This window comes from Geotrypetes seraphini, chromosome 1 (assembly GCF_902459505.1).
Source record: "Geotrypetes seraphini chromosome 1, aGeoSer1.1, whole genome shotgun sequence".
Classification (NCBI taxonomy): Eukaryota; Metazoa; Chordata; class Amphibia; order Gymnophiona; family Dermophiidae; genus Geotrypetes; species Geotrypetes seraphini.
Window position 1 is genome coordinate 311,681,085 of NC_047084.1, and position 24,026 is coordinate 311,705,110.

Below are 24,026 nucleotides of genomic sequence, written 5' to 3' on the forward strand. Positions count from 1 at the left end.
TTATGGGATCAGAGTGAGTGATGAGTCTAGTAGTATGCTGAGATTCCTGACCTGTGATTTTAGGGAGAGCTCATACTTCATAAAAGATATTTTGAAGTCAGGTATTTCCCCACTTGTGTTAGGAACCCAAAGAATCTCTGTTTTGCTTGGGTTCAGGCAGAATTTGTTGCTGTTTGCCCATTCCTGAGTTGTGGTTAGACAGGCAGCCGGTTTACTTAGAGCAGCTCAGCCAGAGGCTTAAGGTAGATATTAAATAAGATGAGTGAGAGTATGGACCCTTGTGGCACCCCACAGTTCAGCGCCCAAGGTAATGTGCTATTGCTGAACAGAACTGATTGATGTCTGTCTGAGAAATAGGATTTCAGCCATGTAAGTACTGTGCCACAGATACCTGTTTCTGTCAGTCTTGTAAGCATGATATTATGATCCACAGTGTTGAAGACTGCTGAGAAATCCAGCAACACTAGTATTGAGGCAGATCCGCCATCATGGTTTCTGTGCAGATCATCAAGAAGGGACACAAGAACTGTCACTGTTTTGTAGCCAGGTCTAAGCCAGATTGACATGAGTCTACGCAATTATTTTCAGTTAAACAAATTAATGGAGGAACTGGAGTAAATAAACCACAAATTATACACAGATTAACCTCCAGTAATAATTGCTACGATGAAATGCCATAAATTTTGGCTCTAATTGAGCAATATCCACAGGAATTAAAAAGCCTCAAAAGCTAAGAGAAAAAATTCCCTTTTTGTAGCTATGAAGAAAAGAGATTTTCTCTTCACACATCCATCATAGGCAATAAAAACCTCTTGCTAATGAGCACTTATTTGTCACAAAACTATGATCATGAAAATAATTCTTATCAGTACTGTTCATTGCAGATCATATTGCTGTTGTTGTCAAAAAACACTCTGTATGCAGAAAGAAGAGTTAATCTGACAGAGAGTACAGAGTAATCTTTTTTTTATTTACCCCCAGCTTTTACAAAACCGCGATAGCAGTTTTTAGCGCAGGCTTGCGTGCTGAATGCTCTTCACTGCTCCTGAAGCTCACTGAGTTCCTATGAGTGTCAGGAGTAGTGCAGACCATTCAGCGTGCCGGCCTGCGCTAGAAATCGCTATTGTGGTTTTGTAAAAAGGGGGGTTAATATGGAGCACATACGAAGTTTAAATAGTCTCTGTCCTCTCCTGGAATCCTTTCAGAAAATAAAGTCTCTGTGATTTTCCTCTCTTGAACTACCCTGGATTCCCTCTATCTCCTCACCAAGTGTCTTCCCCCTGCACTTTCTGTTTCTTCAGAGATTGGAACCACAAGTAGAGAATGACACGGTGGTTGTTATCCGTGGCTAGCCGTGAGTAGCCGCGGGTAACCTGCCGAAACGGGGAAAGAAAAATTGTAGTCGCTGCGGGGACGGGGACAAGGCCATTCACCGCCCCGTGGAGCGGTGAATGGTCTTGTCTCCACAGTGAGGCATCAAGGATCGGGCGGTTCCCGCAGCCCCCACCCGCCCGATCGCAGCGTTTAGCCAGCTCCCTCCCTCCTCCTCACCTTAGTTTGCAGGCTTTCTTTTTCGGCGTCCTGCACGCTTTCAAAGAGCTACGCACGCGCGGCTGCTGGAGTTGTTCAATCTTCTCCTCTGCTGCAACTTCCTGTTTCCGGTTGTGTCAGAGCAGAAGATTGAACACTGAGCAGCCGCGCGTGCGCAGCTCTTTGAAAGTGTGCGGGTCGCTGAAAAAGAAAGCCTGCAAACTAAGGTGAGGTGGAGGAAGGGAGCTGGCTAAATGCTGCGATCGGGCGGGTGGGGGCTGCTGGACTGCGCGATCGCGCATGTTCCCGGCTCAAACTAGGAAGGAGGGAGTGAAAGGGAAAAAGATTTTGGGCCAAGGGGATGAAGAGGGAAAGAAAGAAACCCACAGCAGGAAAGAAAGGGGAAGACAGACAGGTGAGCCAGATGCTAGAAGCAGGGGGGGGTATAAAGAGGGAAAGAAGCTAGATGGGGTTGAAAAGAAGAGATACACTGGTATGGAAGAGGAAAATAGGGGAAATCTGGACACAGGAAGGTAACAGAAAGAGGGGAAATTATGTGCATGGGGCATAGGGACAGGGACATGCCATGGGGATGGTATATGGACAAGGGGGGGGCAATGCCAGATACATAGGGGAGATATTAGAAATGGGGAAAATAGGAACACAGAAGCGAGATGGTTTGTGGGGATGGGACAAGGACCGAGCTCGCAGGCTCCAGTGGCTTTCACAAATTACATTGTAACGTGCCACAAAAATAAGAGGGAGGGAGGTAGATAGATAGGCCACGCGAGAGGAGCTGAAGGATGGTAGAAAGAAACAGATGGTAAAGGAGGGAAGGAAGGGTGGTGGTGGAAAGGAATAGAACAGACATTGAAAGAGGGTAGAGAGGAACAGACCCTGAAGGGAAATGTGGAAGACAGAGTGGGGAGAAGACGCTGGAAGGGAAGAAGACAGATGCCTAAACCATGGGGAAGCGCTACAAGGACTTCAGAGACCAGCCGGACTCCATCTGACCAGTAGGGGTAAGAACGTCTTCGGACACCGACTAGCCCGCCTGCTTCACAGGGCTTTAAACTAGGTAAGTCAGGGGAGGGTACCCATTCACATATTAGTGCAGAAAGGAATTATCCTGATGAGGTGAGTCGAAACTCCGCTTCCATGTCCAAGGTAAGTACCCACATTGCAAACAGTTCTTTAGGAGTCACACTGACTCGGGTAGGATACGCCTCACAGGGACCTAGCAAACACAAGATATGGAGGGCCATGTATGTCAATGCATACAGTTTAGGTAACAAAATTCTAGAATTGGAGGCTGAAATAAAGAATGCCGACCTAGATGTGGTGGAAATATCTGAAACTTGGTTCACGGACTCACATGGGTGGGATATGGCTATACCGGGCTACAATCTACTTCGTCAGGACAGAGAGGGCAGGTTAGGAGGGGGGGTAGCTCTATACATTAAAGAGGACATCAAAACCACCAGGATCACAGATGTCAAGTACACCGGGGAGTCCCTCTGGGTAAACCTGGCAAGAGGCAGAGAAAAATGCCTATATCTAGGTGTGGTATACAGACTCCCAAGACAACTGGAAGACATGGACGCAGAATTAATTGAAGACATAGAGAATATCACTCTACGAGGAGAAGCTGTACTGCTAGGGGACTTCAATATGCCTGATGCAGACTGGAACTCATTTTCAGCGGCAGCCAGCGGTAGCAGGAGGCTCTTAACCTCCATAAAGGGAGCACATCTCAAACAAATGGTAACGGAGCCCACTAGGGCCCAGGCGATCCTCGACCTGGTACTCACCAACGGGAAAAGCGTCTCAGAGGTCTCAGTAGGAGATACGCTAGCCTCCAGCGACCACAACATAGTATGGTTCAACCTTAGGAAAGGCTTCCCTAGATCAAACACGAAAACAAAGGTACTCAATTTCCGGGGCACAGACTTCGCACGCATGGGAGATTTCGTCCATTGGATGCTGCAGGACCAAGCGGAGACTGATGATGTAGAAGCTAAGTGGTTAACACTGAAATCAACCATACATGAAGCAACTAGCCGCTTCATAAAATCAGGTAAATAAACGACAAAGAAACAATAAACCCCAATGGTTCACCGCGGAGATCTCACACCTCATTAAGGAGAAGAAAAAAGCGCTTCTCTCTTATAAGCGCACGGAGAAAAGAGAGGCAAAGGTAGAATATAGGACCAGGTCTACAGCGGTCAAAATGGCAGTTAGGGAGGCAAAACTTCGAGTGGAAGAAATTCTGGCAAAAAACATTAAAAAAAGGGGACAAATCCTTCTTCAGATATATTAGTGACAGAAAAAGGAACACAGGCGGGATAGTACGCCTTAGAAGACCGGATGGAAGTTACATGGAAGCAGATTCCGATAAAGCCGAACTACTGAATGAATACTTCTGCTCAGTCTTCACCTGTGAGGCACCGGGACACGGTCCGCAGTTGAAGGCAACACAAAGCACAGAAGACCCGTTTCAGAATTTTGAGTTCACACCAGGTGAAGTTTACAGTGAACTGGCAAGACTCAAGGTGGACAAAGCCATGGGACCAGACAATTTGCACCCAAGAGTGCTCAGAGAATTGAGCGATGTCCTGGCGAAACCGTTGGCTGAGCTATTCAATCTCTCCCTAAGTAAGGGGAAAGATCCCCTTGACTGGAAATTAGCTAATGTCGTTCCTCTGCATAAAAAGGGTTGCAGGGCAGAGGCTGCGAATTATAGACCGGTGAGTCTCACATCAATAGTGTGCAAACTCATGGAAATACTAATTAAAAGCAAATTGGACACGATCTTGAATGAAGGGAATCTTCGGGATCCCAGTCAGCATGGATTCACCAAGGGTAGGTCCTGCCAATCCAATCTCATCAGCTTCTTTGACTGGGTAATAAGAAAGTTGGACTTGGGAGAGTCTTTGGACGTCGTGTACCTGGACTTCAGTAAAGCTTTTGAGTGTCCCACACCGCAGGCTGCTAAGCAAGATGGAATCGATGGGGTTAGGAGAGACACTAACTGCATGGGTCAATGATTGGCTGAGTGGCAGACTTCAGAGAGTGGTGGTTAATGGTACCCTCTCTAAAACATCGGAGGTGACCAGTGGAGTGCCGCAGGGCTCGGTCCTGGGTCCACTCCTTTTCAACATATTCATAGGGGATCTGACTCAAGGGCTTCAAGGTAAAATAACATTATTCGCCGATGACGCCAAACTATGTAATATAGTAAGTGAATGCAGTTTACAGAATTATATGGCGCAGGACCTGCTTACATTGGAAAGTTGGTCCTCAACCTGGCAGCTAGGCTTCAATGATAAGAAATGTAAGGTCATGCACCTCGGAAGCGGAAATCCATGCAGGACGTACTTCTTGAACGGAGAAACTTTAACTAGGACTTCAGCAGAATGAGATTTAGGAGTAATCATCAGTGCAGACATGAAAACTGTCAATCAAGTGGAGAAGGCTTCATCTAAGGCAAGGCAGATATTGGGTTGTATCAATAGAAGTTTCGTCAGCCGAAAGCCTGAAGTCATAATGCCGTTGTACAGGGCCATGGTGAGACCTCATCTGGAGTACTGTGTGCAATTCTGGAGGCCACATTACAGTAAAGATGTGCGCAGAATTGAATCAGTTCAGTGGACGGCCACCAGGATGATCTCAGGGCTCAAGGGTCTCTCGTACGAAGAGAGACTGAACAAATTGTAGCTCTACACTCTCGAGGAACGTAGGGAGAGGGGAGACATGATCGAAACATTTAAGTACCTCACGGGACGTGTCGAAGTGGAAGATGATATTTTCTTTCTCAAGGGACCCTCGGCCACAAGAGGGCACCCGCTCAAACTCAGAGGCGGAAAATTTCATGGCGACACCAGAAAGTATTTCTTCACAGAGAGAGTGGTTGATCATTGGAACAAGCTTCCAGTGCAGGTGATCGAGGCAGAAAGCGTGCCAGACTTTAAGAATAAATGGGATACCCATGTGGGATCCCTACGAGGGTCAAGATAAGGAAATTGGGTCATTAGGGCATAGACAGGGGAAGGATAAGCAGAGTGGGCAGACTTGATGGGCTGTAGCCCTTTTCTGCCGTCATCTTCTATGTTTCTATGTTTCTATGGGGGAGCGGAGGGAAGAAGATGGGTGCTAGACCAATTGGGGGGGGTGTGAAGGGAGAGGCACAGTAACAGCAAATGGAAGACGAAGAGAGAAGACACACAGTGGTTGGAAGGAATTGAATGAGAAGATGTGGAAATCAGAAACCAGACAACAAAGGTAGAAAAAAATAATTATTTTTATTTTTTTATTTTTTGCTTTAGGATAAAGTAGTATATTAGTTGTGTTGATATAAATTTATAAACAAAGCCCTGCCAGCTGAACATCTCTTTTTCTAGTTCAGCAGCAGGAACTTTGATTTATAAGAAAGGAATAAGCTAAATATTACAGTATTAAGGCTTATATGGATGCTGCGGGGACGGTGACGGGGCGGTGAATGGGATGGCAGTGGCGGTGACGGGGCGGTGAAAGGGATGGTGGTGACGGGGCAGTGAAGGGAACGGCGGTGATGGGGCGGTGCAGAGGAAGATGGGCCGGGGATGGGGCGGTGACGGGGACAGATTTTTTCCCCGTGTCATTCTCTAACCACAAGCTCATGGAAGGAATGAGAGTAAAACCAGGATTGGCTCAGACTGCCTACTAAACTAGGCATGGAAAATGCTTTCTTTATATTGTTGTTTTGTTACTTCTTTCATTTTGTTTTGTGAATTTTGTGACAGGGCCAGGGATAAGCCTAGCTCTGGCAACCCAGCTCCCGCCCAGGCACAAGTATTAGCGCTCTTTGGAGGACCACTCTGGAATAAGAACAGCAGAGAAAAGAAAAAAAAAAACTTTCCACCAATAATTTCCAGTTCCAAGTTTTATTACCCAGTTCAATTGCACTGGTTCTAAGGCAGCCACACTGGCTGATGAGGCTGGGAAAAGATTTATCACAAACAAAAGTTCTCTTTTACAGCAAGTCCGTGCTTCAATCAGGAAAGAAACACCCCCCCCCACCCCCCCCACCACCACCACCAAAACCATTTCCTTTTAAACAGGATTTCTCTTTCTCATAGTTCTGCTGCCAAGTTTTGCACAGTTCGGGCAAGCCTTCTGGTTTCAAGAACCCAAATACAAGAGTTTAGCTCCACTACTTTTTAGGCTTGGCACAATTATTGTATTGCGCCTTCTGTTTCTTCAGGAAGTTCTCCCCACCTGACTACCTGAATTATAAATATCCCCACTACCCTTTTATTTCTGGGTAGGGGCTGGGAACCATCCACCCTTGTTTTAATGGTCTAAGATTCCCCTCCCAAAAGTTCCCACTATCTGGGATGTGAAATGTCAGGTCACTGAATCCACTCCAGGCTTTATTTCTCATTTTAAGGTTAGTTAGTATTACCCATTCCCCACTCACTATGCTTCACTTGCATACAGGGATTCTGGTTTAATTTCTGCTACTAACCAATCCTCATATTCACACATCAAACTCTCATTCATTATACAGTCCCCCATGAGTACAGAAATGTTTCTTTAAGTACTTTAGACCAATGGTTCCCAACCCTGTCCTGGTGGACTACTAGGCCAATCGGGTTTTCAGGATAGCCCTAATGAATATGCATGGAGCAGATCTGCATGCCTGTCACTTCCATTATATGCAAATCTCTCTCATGCATATTTATTAGGGCTAGTTTGAAAACCCGATTGGCCTAGTAGTCCTCCAGGACAGGGTGGGAACCACTGCTTTAGACCATTGTTATAGAACAAACTATCATTCCCTTCCCCCACACAGTACCTTACTCACTCATGCTGCATTCAGACATATAGTCTAAGGCAGGGGTAGGGAACTCCGATCCTCGAGAGCCGTATTCCAGTCAGGTTGTCAGGATTTCCCCAATGAATATGCATGAGATCTATTTGCATGCACTGCTTTCAATCCATATTCATTGGGGAAATCCTGAAAACCCGACTGGAATACTGCTCTCGAGGACCGGAGTTCCTACCTCTGCTCTAAGGCTTCTGGGCTGCAGTCCATTTCATTCCCCTCAAGCAGGGGTCTCAAAGTCCCTCCTTTAGGGCCGCAATCCAGTCGAGCTTTCAGGATTTCCCCAATGAATATGCATGAGATCTATATGTATGCACTGCTTTCAATGCATATTCACTGGGGAAATCCTGAAAACCCGACTGGATTGCAGCCCTCAAGAAGCGACTTTGAGATCCCTGCTTGAGAGATATCTCCCTCTACTTCCATAAGAGATTCCTCACTCTCTGAAGCTGGGTACAAGCTATCCTCTGGAACAGCCTTGGGCCAGCCCTGCTCATTGAGCTTTCCCCTTCCAATTAGCCTTTGCTTATGAAGCAGAGTTTTGTCTGTATGGAACAGGGGGTTTCTTAGCAGAAGGCAATAAGACAGAGCTCCTAGCCTTCAGTTCCCTCTGTGAGGACCGTCTTTCCCTCCAGGTTCCTGATTGCTTGTGGGTGTTCTCAGCTGGCTTTGATTTATTCTGCTGTGTAACTTTCACTGGCGCTCTAGCCACATTCTGCCTGTCAGCTCTACCCCTTTCCTTAACCCTTACTGTAATTGCCTGACCAGAGGTTTTACTAGAGAATTAACAGATGGTTTATAAAAGGGATTATAGTGGCTTGGAACAGGTATTCTGTTCTTCTCTGCCACCCCTTCTCTGTTCTGCCCTGCCTTGCCTGTCTGATCTTAGCACTGGGAACAGAGTTAATGGGCAATTGCCTTGGCTTAGGAATAGGCACATTTGTTTTAGTGGCAGAGTTTAAAGCAGGTTTTAAACCAGTGACAGGGGCTTCCCTGTCACAATTTGCAAATATTAAATTCAGGTTTAAAAGGTACAGTCATATTCATGTGCATACGAGGAGCCACTGAAAAGTTCTCAGCCCAATCAAGAAGAGAATGATTTGGAGCCATGACATAAATGATTCCACACTTTTCATTTCATTTCATATCATTGGTTGGGCATATCATTAATTGGTTGCATATAAAATATTTACGTATGCAAAAAAACAAAATGAAATTGAAACGAATGGCCTCCTTGAGAAATGATGTGACTAAATTCTTTGGCAATAGATAATACTGAAGCTGTACCTATATCAGGCCTACAGATGGTTAGGTAACGATCAATGGCCACCACAGTAAGCAAGCCAATACTAGCCATTCCAAAAAAGATATTTAGTCCAGCGTAGATCTGAAAAAAAAGGAAAATAAAATATTTTCTTTCATACAAGCCAATATTGGTGTTTTAATTTTTTCCATACATGTATTCAAATAGAATTTTCATGTAATACAATCGTGTTAAAGCTTACAAGGCTGAAATTCAACCCAGTTATAAAAAGATATTCTTCCACCAGATTTTAAAAAACATAATGGATTAAAAGCCAGATTCTATACATGATGCTCAAAAATGGACACTGGAAAAGAGTGATGTGAAGTGTAATTCCCACACCCGAACTATGGATGCCAGACTTGTGCCTTCTGAAACCTGGTGTAAATGCTGGTACCCAAGTTGGGCATGCTAGCTAATTATTCTGCAACTTTTTAGAACATCCCTGACCTGTCTTTGCCTCTCCCATGGCCACACCTCTTTTGAATTGCACGCAATGGGATTTGAGCACCAAGCATTATAGAATAGTGTGCAGCCAGATGCGCACACAAAACCTAATTGGTGCCAATTAACATCAATAATTGGTTGTCAGTAGCCAGTTATTGCTTGTTAATAGCTCATTAGCCAATCAAGTTGCAGGTGTATCTCAGGCAGGGCCGGTGATAGGAGAGGGCAAATAGGGCAGCTACCCTAGGCCCCACAGCTCCAGGAGGCCCCACAGTCCGGGAATCTCTTCCCCTTGTCAGGTTATCTCTTCCCGTTGTTGGGCCATCTCCCTCCCTTCCCCTCACCTTCATGGCACTTTTCCAAATCAAAGTTTTCTCTCTCAGAGGGGCCCTGATGCAGCAGCCATTCTCACTAACTGCATGCGGCTGCCCCAAAGCTTCTCTTCTGATGTAACTTCCTGTTTCTGCCGGATTGCATCAGAGGAGAAACTGTGTGGCAGCTGTGTGCAACTACTGAGAACGGCTGCCACATCAGGGCCCCTCTGAGAGAGAAAACTTTACTTTGGAAAAGCGTTTGCGAAAGTAAGGGGAAGGGAGGGAGATGGCTCGACAAGGGGAATTGGTTGAGTGGCGCTTTAGGTTTATTGTGTGGAGAAAGTGGGGGACAGACGCTGGATGGAAGTAGGGAAGAGAGAGAGGGGAGCAGATGCTGAATGGGATAGAAAGAGGGGAGCTGACGCTGAATGGAAGTGGTAAAGAGAGAGAAAAAAGGGCACATGCTGAATTGGGGGAAGAAGATAGAGTTAGATACTGGAAGGAGTGAGGGAAAGAGGTGGCAAACTGTAGGTAGACACAATGAAAAGAGGTAAATTGAGGACTGGATAGTAAGAAGGAATTTAATCTAGACAGGCAGAAAATAAATTGAGAAGGAATAGCAGGGAAGAAAAGGAAGGGGGAGGATAGAGAGATGCCAGATCTGAGGGGAGGAAAGGAGAAATGCTAAAATCCAGTGGGAGGGGAGAGGGAGGGAAAGATGGAAGGAAAGAAGACAGATGCCACACCATGGGGGAGTAGAGGGAAGAAGATGGATGCAAGAACAATTGGGGGGGGGAAGGAAAGAAGGAAAAGAGAGGAAGACAGTTTCTGGAAGAGGCACAGAGACGGAAAACAGTGGATGGAAGGAAGAGAATGATGAGAAGATTAGAAAAGCAGAAACCAGACAACAAAGGTAAAAAAAAAAATTATATTTCTTTTATTTATTTTGCTTTAGGATAAAGTAGTATTATAGCTGTGTCGATAAACGTTTATAAACAGAAAATGGAAATAAGGTGATCCTTTTTATTGGACTAATTTTAATACATTTTTGACTAATTCAGAGACCAAAACCTCCTTCCTCAGGTCAGGACTGGGATATTATAACAGCAGTATACTTTACTGACCTGAAGAAAGAGGTTTTGACCTCTGAAAGCTAATTGAGAAATGTATTAGGCCAATGAAATGGTGGGCACTAAATTTTCTTCCCACCATGCTCCTACCCAAATGCAAAATATAAATACTTAAATTGGGGGCTTCCCAAAGCCCTGCTGGCTGAAGATCTCTTCTAGTTTGGCGGCCACTTTTCAAGCTCTGCAGCTGTTGGCAGCTCAGACACACTGCCGTTAGCTGCAGAGCTTGGAGATTACTGGCTGCCAGACTGGAGGAGGTCTTCAACTGACAGAGTTTTGGGATCCCCACCTGCTACAGCAAGGGAAATGGCTAATTTTTTATGGACCTGGGCTTGGGATCCCTGTGTGTTCAGTACAGAAAGAAGTGCATATCTGATTTTATTTCTCCAGTGTTGTAATACTTGCTGAGTTTAATTTATTGGGGTTCCCAGTTCAATTTCTATTTGTGTTCCTTTGGTAAAGGTCTGTCTGTGTTTTATTTGTAAAGAAGTCATTTAAAGTTGTTTTATGTATGGTAGTAATGGGAGGTGGGGATATCGGGGAGGGAGGGGGGGTGTACAGAGAGAAGAGGGGATCAGGTGCCTCCTCCTTAATTTCTGCCCCAGGATGTCTAAAACTGGCCCTGATCTCAGGATCATGCCCAAATCAGGGTGCAATATCTGCAGTGTTGAAAATCACTAACTAAAGGGATTCACATAAAATTATCCCGCTAACTTTAGGACAGTGATTTTTCTGACTAGACTTATAATAATAATATTCAGTTTCTATACTGTAAGGCTGTAAAGTTCTATGCGGTTTACAATAGTTAAAAACAAAACAAAACACAATAAAAGAAGTTGAATAGTACTAAAAAAGTTAAAAGCCAATGATTAGAGACACTGAGAACTAGTTATCTAGTTAACAGATAATTGTGTGCCCAGCACGCCTATGATCCCGCCTCCTTTTAGCTGGTTATATTTTGAGCAAACAGAATTAACCAGACACAAGGTCAATGTGCAAAATATTTCAAATTGAAACTTTATTAGATTAACGTCTGACATTAACAGTCAACTATTTTGAATATCAAACCCATACACTTCAATTTGTGGCATTAGCCACAGTCTGAACAACATTTTAGTTACTACTTGAACTTAAAAATTTAAGTTTTTGCCATCTGTACTTGTTTACGCACATCTACACGTACACATACATCGTGTGCATTTGTTAGTGTGCCTTAAAAAACTTAAGGACCCTTCTACTAAGCTGCAGTAAAAATGGCCTTAGTGCACCCTTAGGCTATTGTTATCATTGCCGTTAAAAACAGGTAATTTTGATTTTTTAAAAAATATATGTCTGTAAGCTAATGTTAAAAAAACCAAAGTATTGTAAAGATTAATTTGAAATTGTTTCCCTTATACTTATCGATTTAAGGTATAGGGAGGGGGAATTTTATTATTACATGTTTTATATGATGATAAAATATAAGGGTGGGTGGGATGGGAAAGGGGAAGGGATATGTTTTTATGTAATATATCAATGATTGTTTGTGAGTGAGGTAGTAAATGTTAATCTGAATGAATATTTTTAACACTGAATGTAATTTTGAAAATGAATAAAGAATATTAAAAAAACCTCAAAAAACAAAACCATTACTGCAGGAATGCTTACCACCTCCTATTTAGTAATGCAGTAATGAAGATGTACTATCTAGTTAGTGGAGACGCGTCCACTTGCTGCCCCTGACACTCCCCCCTCAAAATAAAAAAAAAAAATACCGCATGCTTATTGAGCTCAAAAGACGAAACTAATCCATAACATTTCAGTGCAAGTTCGTGCCTAATGCAGCTTAGTAAAAGGGCTTGTAAGTGCACACCAAATTGATTTAGTACACACTAATCAACTTAGGGCTCCTTTTACGAAGGCGCAGTAGCGGTTTAATGCACGTAATAGCGCGCGCTAAACCGCCGGCCGCGCTAGCCGCTACTGCCTCCTCTTGAGCAGGCGGTAGTTTTTTGGTTAGCACAGGGGGTTAGTGCGTGATTAAAAGTGGCGCGCGCTGAAGCCGCTAACGTGGCTTCTTAAAAGGAGCCCTTAGAGCTTGTTTTACAAAGCCATGCTAGCGGCTGCCGCACGGCAACAGCCCCGAAGCCTTTTGAATCTCTGTGGGCTTCGGGGCCGTTACCGCGCTGCAGCCGCTAGCGTGGCTTTGTAAAACAGGCCCTTAGTGTGCCTTAATTTATCAGTTAGTATGCCTTAAATCACTTTTAGTGTACATGAAAATTTCCTATTAGAGCAAATGTGTGATAGAAATTGAAAAGACCCAGCATTCATAAAATAATTGACAAAAAAATGAAAATTAACCAAATTTTTATTGCTTGTGCATAGCTCTAAGATATGGATTTCTGGGATTTTTCTCACCAGAAAGCACAACGAGAAAACAGACTTACATAGTAAATGACTACAGATAAAGACCTGAATGGTCCATCCAGTCTGCCCATTTATTATACCCATTAAAAATGCAAGATTAAATGAATGTCTCTTCTTTGATATTTCTGGGTCATAGATTGTAATGTCCACCTGAAGTTACTATCCAAGCTCACTCCAGCCTATCCAACCATCCTGTTTGCAGGATATCTACCATAAAGTCTGGCCAGTAATGTCCTCATGTTCCAAGTTAGTGGAGTTCCCTCTGTTGCACTCCCCAGCTCATCCTACACCAAATCACCACATATGGGACACAGACTGTACAAATCAGTTAAACAGTTTAACAGTTCATAGTTTATTAAAATTTGATAAAACGCTTCTCCTGTAATACAAAGCGTTGTACATTAAAAATCAAAGCTATGCATACTACTGTTACCCCCAACCTAATCCTACCTCTGGGAACATTTCCACCAAAATGTGTGCCATGGAACAATATGTGAGCTTTTATGTATATACAGGGTGCACAATTATCAAGAAAGTAGCTTTGAAAATCACTAGAACATAAGAACATAAGAAGTTGCCTCCGCTGGGGCAGACCAGAGGTCCATCCTGCCCAGCGGTCCGCTCTCGCGGCAGCTCATCAGGCCTAATTGCCTGAGCAGTGTCCCTGACTAATTTTGTAACTGCCTCTAATCCTATCCCCAATACCTACCTCTACTTCTATCTGTACCCCTCAATCCCTTTGTCAGCTATCTCCTTCTCCTCTTTTACCACTCCCTTTCTGTCTCCATCATCCAAGGGTCCCACTTCCTCCCTTGCTGGTTGCTTCCCCTTGACGTACCTGAAGAATGATTTGAAGTTTGTTGCTTCCCCGGCCAGTCTCTCTTCATATTCTCTTTTTGCTTTCCTAACCACTCGGTGACACTCCTTTTGGTGCTTTTTGTGCTCCTTTTGGTTGTCCTCTGATTTGTCCTTTTTCCATTTTTTGAATGATGCCTTCTTGTCCCTTATCGCCCTTTTCACTGCATTTGTTATCCACACTGGGTTTTTTGTTCTATTTTTTTTGCACCCTTTCCTGAACTTGGGGACGCATAGGTTTTGTGCTTCGTGCACCGTGCCCTTGAGTAAGGTCCAGGCTTTTTCTACGGACTCCATCTTCCTTGCGGTGTCATTGAGTTTCTTTCCCACCATTTTCCTCATGGCATCATAATTCCCTTTTTTGAAGTTCAGTGCTGTCGTTGTGGTTCTTTTCACCTTTGATGATCCAATTTCTAGCCTGTACTGGATCGTGTTGTGATCGCTGTTTCCTAGTGGGGCTAGTACCACCACCTCTTTAGCAGGTCCCCCATGTCCGGTGAAGATTAGGTCAAGAGTGGCATCTCCCCGCGTTGGTTCCGTGACGAGTTGTTCCATGAAACAGTCCCTCGTGACCTCAAGAAATTTGGTCTCCCTCATGCAGTTTGAGTGCCCTATACTCCAGTCTATTCCCGGGTAGTTGAAGTCCCCCATCACCACCATACTTCCGCTTTTGCATACCTGCCCCAGTTCAGCCTCCAGATCCTGGTCAATTTCTTCCGTTTGTCCCGGTGGGCGATAGTACAGACCCAATTTTATGTCTGCTCCAGTTCCTCCGGATAGCTTAACCCATAGTGATTCCAAGTCATCCGCCCTTGCTGTTGTTTCCATCCTGGTTGAATGTATGGAATCCTTTATATATAGCGCTATTCCTCCACCTTTTTTGTGTGGCCTATCTCTCCTGTAGAGTTTGAACCCTGGTAAAGCCACATCCCATTTATTGTCCTCAGCCCACCACGTTTCTGTGACTCCGATTATGTCAAGGCCCTTTTTGTTGGCTAAGACTTCCAACTCTCCCATTTTAGCCCTTAGGCTCCTAGCATTTGTGTATAGGCAATGTAAGTCCAGGTTATTTGCCTCTCTTGCTGGTTTTCCTCGTGGTTTGGCAACTTAATCCACCCTATGTCCACTAATACCCTCTTTTATTAAACTACGATAGCAGTTTTCAGTGCGGGGAGCCACGCTGCTCCTGACGCTCATAGAATTCCTATGAGCATCAGAAACAGCACGAGGCATTCAGCACGACTCTCCATGCTAAAAACTGCTAGCGCAGTTTAATAAAAGGACACCTAAGTCTGTATTTTTAAGTCTGTACGTTATGTCTACACTGTAAATGCTATAATCTGAACCCCCTTTTTCTATACTGTAAATGCCATAAAGTCTGTATTTCTCACTAAAGTTTGTCCTAACCATACTATGAATGTACTTTTGTAATCCATTCTGGGCTCCTTTTGGGACTAAATAAATAAATAATAAATAAATAAAATCATCTAGCTGCAGAGTGTGGTCCGCGGACGTGTGTTTGAAGGGGTGGGCCCAAAGGGGCAGGACATGCCCCTTTGGAGCTCAGAGACCAAGTAGATTGCGGAAGCTTTTTCTCTTGTTGGATATGGGAAAAAGGAAAGCGAAGACAGTATCAACTGGTCCCATTAAGGGGCCCATGGATCTTCATTATGTTTCTTTGACAACTATCGCTAATACCTAGAGAAATGGGTGAAAAAGTGGCAGATGAAATTTAATATAGAAAAATGCAAAGTGATGCACTTGGGCAGGAAAAACAAAGAGCATGAATATAAAATGTTAGGTGTAACATTAGGCAAGAGCGAATAAGAAAGGGACCTGGGGGTACTGATAGACAGGACCCTGAAGCTGTCGGCTCAATGTGCGGTGGCAGCAAAGAAAGCAAACAGGATGCTGGGCATGATAAAGAAGGGAATCACGAGTAGATCGGCGGACATCATAATGCCGCTTTACAGAGCAATGGTCAGACCATACTTGGAATACTGTGTCCAACACTGGTCTCCCTACCTAAAGAAGGATATAACCCTGCTGGAGAGGGTGCAGAGACAAGCCACGAAGATAGTAAAAGGTGTGGAGAATTTGGACTACAAGGAACGCCTCGAAAAACTGGGTTTGTTCACCCTCGAGAAGAGAAGATTGAGGGGGGGATATGATAGAGGCTTTTAAAATACTAAAAGGTTTTGACAAAATAGAGCAAGAAGCATCGTTGTTCACATTGTCTAATGTGACTCGGATAAGAGGTCATGGTCTGAAACTGAGGGGCAACAGGCCCAAGACTAATGTCAGGAAGTTCTGTTTCACACAGCGAGTGGTGAACGCTTGGAATGCTCTCCTGGAGGAGGTTGTGAGGGAGACCACCATTCTGGGGTTCAAGGGCAAATTGGATGCACACTTTCTTGCAAATCACATTGAAGGATACGGGTAAACAGGGTCTCCATCAGGGAGCACCTAGCTTGGCCTCTGCGCGTGCGGGTTGCCGGACTAGATCGACCTAAGGTCTGATCCGGTGAAGGCATTTCTTATGTTCTACTGATCAAGTGAGTACACTTTCACAATCTGCTTCTTTATCCTCAGGGGAATCATCACCTCCCCCTCAACCTGGAACATCGCATGAGATAAAGGAGCCATTTCCCAGGATTGGTAATGGCTTATCTTCTCAGCTAGAATTGGATCCACATTTAGGGGTCTCAGAGCAGAGTGGGGTGCCTCCCGGGTCTTTTTCTCTGGTCCCAGTTCAAATGATGTCACAATCAGAGCCGACTTTGGTGGATAAAATAGTAACTTTACAAGATATTTGGAATGTAGTTAATCTTATAGAAATGTCTCTGCAAAATACAGTATCTAAATTATGCCAGTTTTCTTCAGATGTAACAATTAAAGTGAATCAGCAGGGAGCTCAATTGGCTACAATTGAAAGTAGATTAGAGAAATTGGATACATCTGTACATTACATTACATTAGTGATTTCTATTCCGCCATTACCTTGCAGTTCAAGGCGGATTACATCCAAACTAAAACAAGAATTACATTCAAAATTTGAAGGAATAGAATAAGCGATGACATAAAATTTTTAAGGTAATAAAACGTTGGGTAAAGAGTTACCAATGGGAAGTAGAGGTCTTTAGGTTTCAAATATTAGAGATTCTACTTCTTTGCGTTTGAATCTGGAGAGAATGGAAAATCTACTAAGGGTTAGGAACCTTAGGTTCTTAAATCTCTCACTATTTAGCAGCATTGGAACTCCTGAAGACGTTCTTCAGTATTTATATGCTGCTAAATTAATACCTGAAAAATTTACTATCTTCCGAAAAGTCCAAGTAGAGAATGACATGTGGAAAAAATTTATCACCGTTCCCGCCCCATCCCCATGAGCTTGTCCCCGTCCCTGCCCAATCCCCGCGAGCTCAGTCCCCGTCCCCGCCTTGCAAACTGTCAGATCCCATCCGTACAAACCTTGAATAGTTATGATTTTATACTGAACTTATTTTATTAAAGTATAAAAATCGACAATATTCTGTATAATTGTCATTTTATAAACACAAATAATACAGAGCAAGTATCAACAAAACCCATCTCCCCTCCCTTTCATAAATATCCCCTCCACTATTGTGAAAACTGAACAAACCAAATTACTACAGAATGCTATATAGAAAAATCAAGCTAACAGAATACTTCAGTCACACATGGCAGGAATAGTGTTAGGGGAGAGCAACTAGGGCAACTGCCCCCTGATCAGAGAGAGAGCCCTAAGCCAGCTGGAAGCTAAAGCACACAGCCAGTCCTTCGCCTAAAAGCTGGATTCTGTAGCCGGTGTCTGTCAAAAACAACACCGGTTACAGAATCCCCCCCCCCCCACAACAATCCAAGAAGGAGGGTGCCCAAGCCCTCCTGCCATGTCGAACCGCGATGCTTGCGGTGGAGGGGTAGGCAGGTTGCGTTTTCGGCACTTAGACGTGTCTTGGCTTGGGCTAAGTCAAAAACGTATAAGTGCCGACTAGGCAACCTGCCTAAGGTTTTGGTTATACCTGTTGTACGCCTAGGTGTAGGTCGGCCCCCTCCCGCCCACCGCCCGCCCTTTCCCCTCCTCTAAACATGCCTCTTTTCTCTCTGTGCGTCTAGAGGCAGGGGAAAGGCCTAAGTTGGTTTTACATATGTCTAAAAACCAGCTTTGGTTATGGATACTTGGACGATCAGGCATTTTGATCGTCCAAGTAGCCATTTAGGACACTTTTTAGACATTTTTTTCTTTTGATTATGCCCCTCCACGTGCGCATGCGCGCTTAGAGTTTTATTATATAGGATATTTCCTCTATTTGATTTATCTTTTATTTCTATAATTTTATTATGTTTATGTAATAAATGAATAATTATAAAAAAAAAAAAAAAAAGATTCTGCAGTTTAGATCTTGCTTTTCTGGCCGAAGTACTGCAGAAACACCGATCACTATCCCTAGGTTTTCCAGATACTGCTCCGACACTTAGGGCTCCTTTTACTAAGGTGTGCTAGCGTTTTTAGCGCGCGCTGCCCCCCATGCTATGCGGAAAAACTAATGCCAGCTCAATAGAGGCGTTAGCATTTTTAGCGTGCGCGGCATTGCAGCGCGCGCTAAAACCACTAGCGCAGCTTAGGAAAAGGAGCCCTTAAAGGGCAATTCTATAAACTGGCAAATCTTGGGGTGCAAATTGGGCGCAGATCCTTGCTGTTCTGTAACACAGCGTGCATCTTTAGTGTGCACTCCTGACCCACCTATGCCCCTCCCATGATCATGCCTTCTTTTGAGTTGCGCACAATTCAATCTAGGCATCTACTGTTACAGAATTGTGCGTAGCCAGACCGGCACCCAAATCATTGGTGTCAATTAAGTTATTGTTAATTCCAATGATCAAATCATTGCAGCCTATTAACAAATTATTTTTGGTACCAATCTGGGTGCCCTTTATGGAATCTAGAGTTTAGTGTACACATGGGTGGGCCATGGGTGTACACATGGGTGGGCCATGGGCATATTACCGTGAGAGGCATATAATCGATAGCAGTGTTCTTCAACCACCGGTCCATGGACCAGTGCCGGTCCACAGAAATTTCCTGCCATTCCACAGTCCATGTGCATCAGGCCCAAAACAGTGTTCTTCAACCTCCGGTTCGCAGTGCGACTGATGCGGTGTTATCTTCGGGCCGGCTCCCTCTTTCTCACTGACTCAGTGCACAAAGCCACGGGCAGCGGCTCCCACGCACGTCCTGCGCCTGAACTGAAAGCCTTCTCTCTAATGTCGCAACATCAGAGGGAAGGCTTCCAGATGGCCCACGACTTAGCTCAGTGTTCTTCAACCGCCGGTCTGCAGACCGATGCCGGTCCACAAAATAGTTCTTTTATATCTGCCTGTCCATAGGTGTAAAAAGGTTGAAGAATACTGATCTATAGAATGCTATCGACTGTTGCACGTTGCTATCCCCATGCACGTTGCATGGGGAACTTGGGCATACCAGCTTACACCCACCATTGGCCCTGCAGTAAGTGGGTGTGCCAAAGTTTCAGTGCACCAGGCCTTTATGTCAGTATTCTTTGAAAATCATTAGAATTGAGCTAGAAGAAAGGCTTGCCTAATTATCATCCATTTTACTCTAAAAGTATAGATTTTGTAGAAAATGTGTGGCACAATGAACTTGATATAAAAGGAGGATCAATGAGGAGGATGGCTACGGAAATCTCAGAACTAAAACTGATGTTGTGAGTGTAGCCGCTGAGATCTTGTGAAAGTTTTAAGGTAAAGGTATTTCGAGCAAAAGAGGTACAAGTACTCAATTGTCACACTAAAAAGTCTAACTTCACTGTGGTCAAAAGATAATGGCCTAGATTCACTAACCTTACTGATCGTGTCCCGACCAGTTTGTGACCCCGACCTGATTCACTAACCTTCCTCCCGATTCGATCCGCACACGATCTGATCCATGCATGCAAATGAGGGGAAATGGCATGCAAAGTAGGAAGGCAGCGATTCACTAAACAAAATCAGGAACACTGACTGGACTGGCCGATCAAAAAAGAAGCGACTGCTGGGGGACCAGTCGCTCACGACTTTTCCGACTGTCCTGCTCTCTGCTGCCCTGCTTCTCTGCCACCCTTCCCTGCAGTGTGAGCCCTTTCTTCCTTTCAAAGCCGTGGATTAAAACCACGGGTTCGCGAGTAACCTGCAACCAAAAAGGTTTAGGATGAGCAGGTTACATTTCCTCCCCCCCCTCCCCGACCTTCAGCCCTTCCTTTTATTTTTGGCTACATTGTTTCCTATGACTCACAGGGCAGAAGCGTGTTCTGTTCCAAAGCCGCCCCCCCCTTCCTTCCTCGCTTGTGCAGAGAGCAAGCGCATGCGCAGACCATCTACAGGCAAAGAAGATCTGCGCATGCATCAGGATCGCTCTGGGGTCGCTGTGAGGCGTGCCTCTGATCGGAGCAATTTGTATGAGGAGGCTTGGTGAATCGGTCGCCGGAAAGAATCGGCCACGGATCGAATCGCTTAGGCATCCTTCCGCCACTAATCCCTCTATCCTTCCTCGCCCAAACGCCTGCTACCACCAGATCCGCCCACAGACATAAACTATCCTTCCCCTCTCTACGTGGCATCCCCCACGCAGGCAAACTGGGAAGATCCCTCCTCTCCAAAATCACGGGCCTCTGGAACGATCTCACTATCCCGCTGCGAAACCTGGGCTCCCTCCAGCTGTTCCGGAAACAACTGAAAACCTGGCTTTTCTCTAATATATAACATCTCCTTCCTACTTCCCCCTTTTCATATGCCCTTGTAAACTCTCTCTCCCCTCTTCTTGTATTTTTAAGCTTTGTAAACCGTGTCGAGCTCCGCTTGCGTGGAGATGATGCGGTATATAAACTTAAGGCTTAGTTTAGTTTAGTTTAGGTAAGTTTAGTGAATCTAGCCCAATCTCATTCCACTTGGCACATAAACATAGATAATAACAGCAAATAAAGCTGTAAAAGTTCTCTTTGAAATTCCAAGTGGTTGCTGAAAAATAGCAAAAAACCTCTAGGGGGATACCTTATTTTCCCCCTTACCCCTTTTGTAATTGATGCATAACTATTAGCACCTACTTTATTTAATTGCCCTTTTGGTGGTTGGCTTAAGGTGACATAGAACCCAATATTAGAGGAAGTTGCATCTCATTCTCTCAGGACATTGTCATTGCAGAGCCTGGATAATTAAGATAGAGAATTCCTTTTTTTTTTTTTTTTTCTCACATAAAACTCTAAAAATTTCATTTATTTATTCACAGCAAACGCTTACCTGGCAACCTACATTTCCAAACTTCCAACTTCCGTGTAAGTCAGAAGCAGCAGACATGGGATACCCAACACCACTGACTCCGATGTCAGTAAATGCTAGGTTCATAATGATTGCATTTGTTACTGTGCGAAGTTCTTTATACTTAATGAAGATTCCTAGCACAGCTATGTTACTAAGGAGACTGATCACTCCTGAAAAGAGACAGAAACCGAAATGACCTTGATCCGTTAATTTCAAAAGCAAACGTAACATTGGTGTTTAACATTGCAAATCTCGCGAGGCTGACATTCCAAAAGTACCTATGCAGTTAAAGTACATGCAGCTGTACCGTTGAATGCTGACCTCTGTGTACTCGTATTTTGGAGAATGTGGTACACTTACACAGTAACTGTGTGCACATCCTCCTGTATAGTATAACACTAACGCACCTATTACACAGCTCCCCTGCCATTTGTGGGATGCTTTGTTGATAGATCAGACAGGATAGTGAAAAATATATATCAACTGTATAGAAAACAAGAACTACAATAGGTTGATGATAATAGATAATCCTAAATGGAGGAAAAGATCTCAGATAAACCACTAAGGGAACATGTATTTTTTCTCCCTTAATTATGTGGTATTGGGTTTCTTTCATCGATCAAAAAACCTCCACTAATTACAAAATTGCTAGCCATTATAATATTTTTTATAATTTTAACTTTTTATATATAAATTCTGAAATTAATGGCAGCTTATTTAACATTTTGAATTGACATTCATGGTATTTACCATAAGCAAACAGCAGAAAAAATTATTACTTATCTGCAACTGAAGAGATAGGTTAAAGTGCTCGGGTGCTCCAATAAAGTGCAGAAATGTCAGTGCTAGAAAAAATTGCACAAAAGATAAAGTGCAAAGTGCTGGTTAGTATTGCACAATATAACAGCTAATACTGCTGATAAAACATACAAAAGAGAAGAACACTTATCTGCAAAAAAACAGATCCGAAGAGCAAGTAAAGTGCAGTGTGCTCAAAGGCAAATCAACTGATAAGAACATAAGAACATAAGCAGTGCCTCCGCCGGGTCAGACCATAGGTCCATCCTGCCCAGCAGTCCGCTCCCGCGGCGGCCCAAACAGGTCACGACCTGTCTGAATCACCAGAAGGGGCACCCTTGCCACCTTGGTTTCTCATTGAAGTCCTATCTTCCCATCAAAGTCCTAACCCTCCGGTCTTGCACATGCACGACCTGGTTGGCTTTCTATACTTATTACCTGGTTAGCTTTCTATACTTGTGTTACATCCCAGCACCTCTCTCAGTATCCCACGATCCCTTTATCCCTCAGGAATCCGTCCAATCCCTGTTTGAATCCTTGTATCGTACTCTGCCTGATCACTTCCTCCGGTAGCGCATTCCATGTGTCCATGACCCTTTGGGTGAAGAAAAACTTCCTTGCATTTGTTTTGAACCTATCTCCTTTCAGTTTCTCCGAATGCCCCCTCGTACCTGTTGTCCCCCTCAGTCTGAAGAATGTCCCTATCCACCCTCTCTATGCCCCTCATGATCTTGAAGGTCTCTATCATATCTCCCCTGAGCCTCCTTTTTTCCAGAGAGAAGAGCCCCAGCCTATCCAATCTCTCGGCGTATGGGCAGTGTTCCAGCCCTCTTACCAGTTTCGTTGCTCTCCTTTGGACTCTCTCAAGTACCGCCATGTCCTTCTTGAGGTGCGGCGACCAATACTGAACGCAGTATTCCAGATGTGGACGCACCATCGCTCGATACAATGGCATGATGACTTCCCGCGTCCTGGTAGTTATGCCCCTCTTTATGATGCCCAGCATCCTGTTGGCTTTTTTTGAGGCTGCATCTGCACTGTGCAGATGGCTTCAGTGATGCATACACCAGCACACCCAAGTCTCTCTCAAGTCTGCTGTCTCCCAACAATGCCCCCCCCAATTTGTAGTGGAACAACGGGTTCTTTTTCCCTATATGCATGACCTTGCATTTTTCCACGTTAAAGCGCATTTGCCATTTGTTTGCCCAGTCTTCCAGCTTGTCCAGGTCCTCACACTCCTCCCTGGACCTAACTCTGCCGCACAGTTTGGTATCGTCTGCAAATTTTATAACCTCGCACTTTGCCTCCTTTTCCAGGTCATTGATAAATATGTTGAAGAGTAACGGCCCCAGCACCGATCCCTGTGGCACACCGCTCGTGACTCCCTGCCAGTCAGAATATTGGCCCTTTACTCCGACCCTCTGCAGTCTGCCCGACAACCAGTGCTTGATCCATCTGTGCACATCCCCTCCCACCCTCTCTCAGTTCTTTTGTATGTTTTATCAGCAGTATTAGCTGTTATATTGTGCAATACTAACCAGCACTTTGCACTTTATCTTTTGTGCAATTTTTTCTAGCACTGACATTTCTGCACTTTATTGGAGCACCCGAGCACTTTAACCTATCTCTTCAGTTGCAGATAAGTAATAATTTTTTCTGCTGTTTGCTTATGGTAAATACCATGAATGTCAATTCAAAATGATAAATAAGCTGCCATTAATTTCAGAATTTATATATAAAAAGTTAAAAATATAAAAAATATTATAATGGCTAGCAATTTTGTAATTAATGGAGGTTTTTTGATCGATGAAAGAAACCCAATACCACATAATTAAGGGAGAAAAAATACATGTTCCCTTAGTGGTTTATCTGAGATCTTTTCCTCCATTTAGGATTATCTATTATCATCAACCTATTGTAATTCATGCTTTGTTGATACCCAGAAAGCAAAAACAGGCTAACCTCCTTGATAAAGGTTTGCAAGGAGCAACCACATAGGAGAAATTGTATGGCGAATGAGAAAGGAAGAATGCGCATGGCTC

The 24,026-nt window shown here is 44.2% G+C and overlaps 1 protein-coding gene across 1 annotated transcript in view; it reads right to left on the reverse strand.

The window, feature by feature from the left end:
• Positions 1-24,026, reverse strand: part of RRH (retinal pigment epithelium-derived rhodopsin homolog) — a 62,243-nt gene that overhangs the window by 34,943 nt on the left and 3,274 nt on the right. The window contains exons 2-3 of the mRNA XM_033960076.1: positions 21,166-21,356; positions 8,684-8,783 (exon numbers count right to left, since the gene is read on the reverse strand). Coding sequence (XP_033815967.1) covers positions 8,684-8,783; positions 21,166-21,356 — 291 coding nt within the window. The remainder of the gene's footprint in view (positions 1-8,683; positions 8,784-21,165; positions 21,357-24,026) is intronic.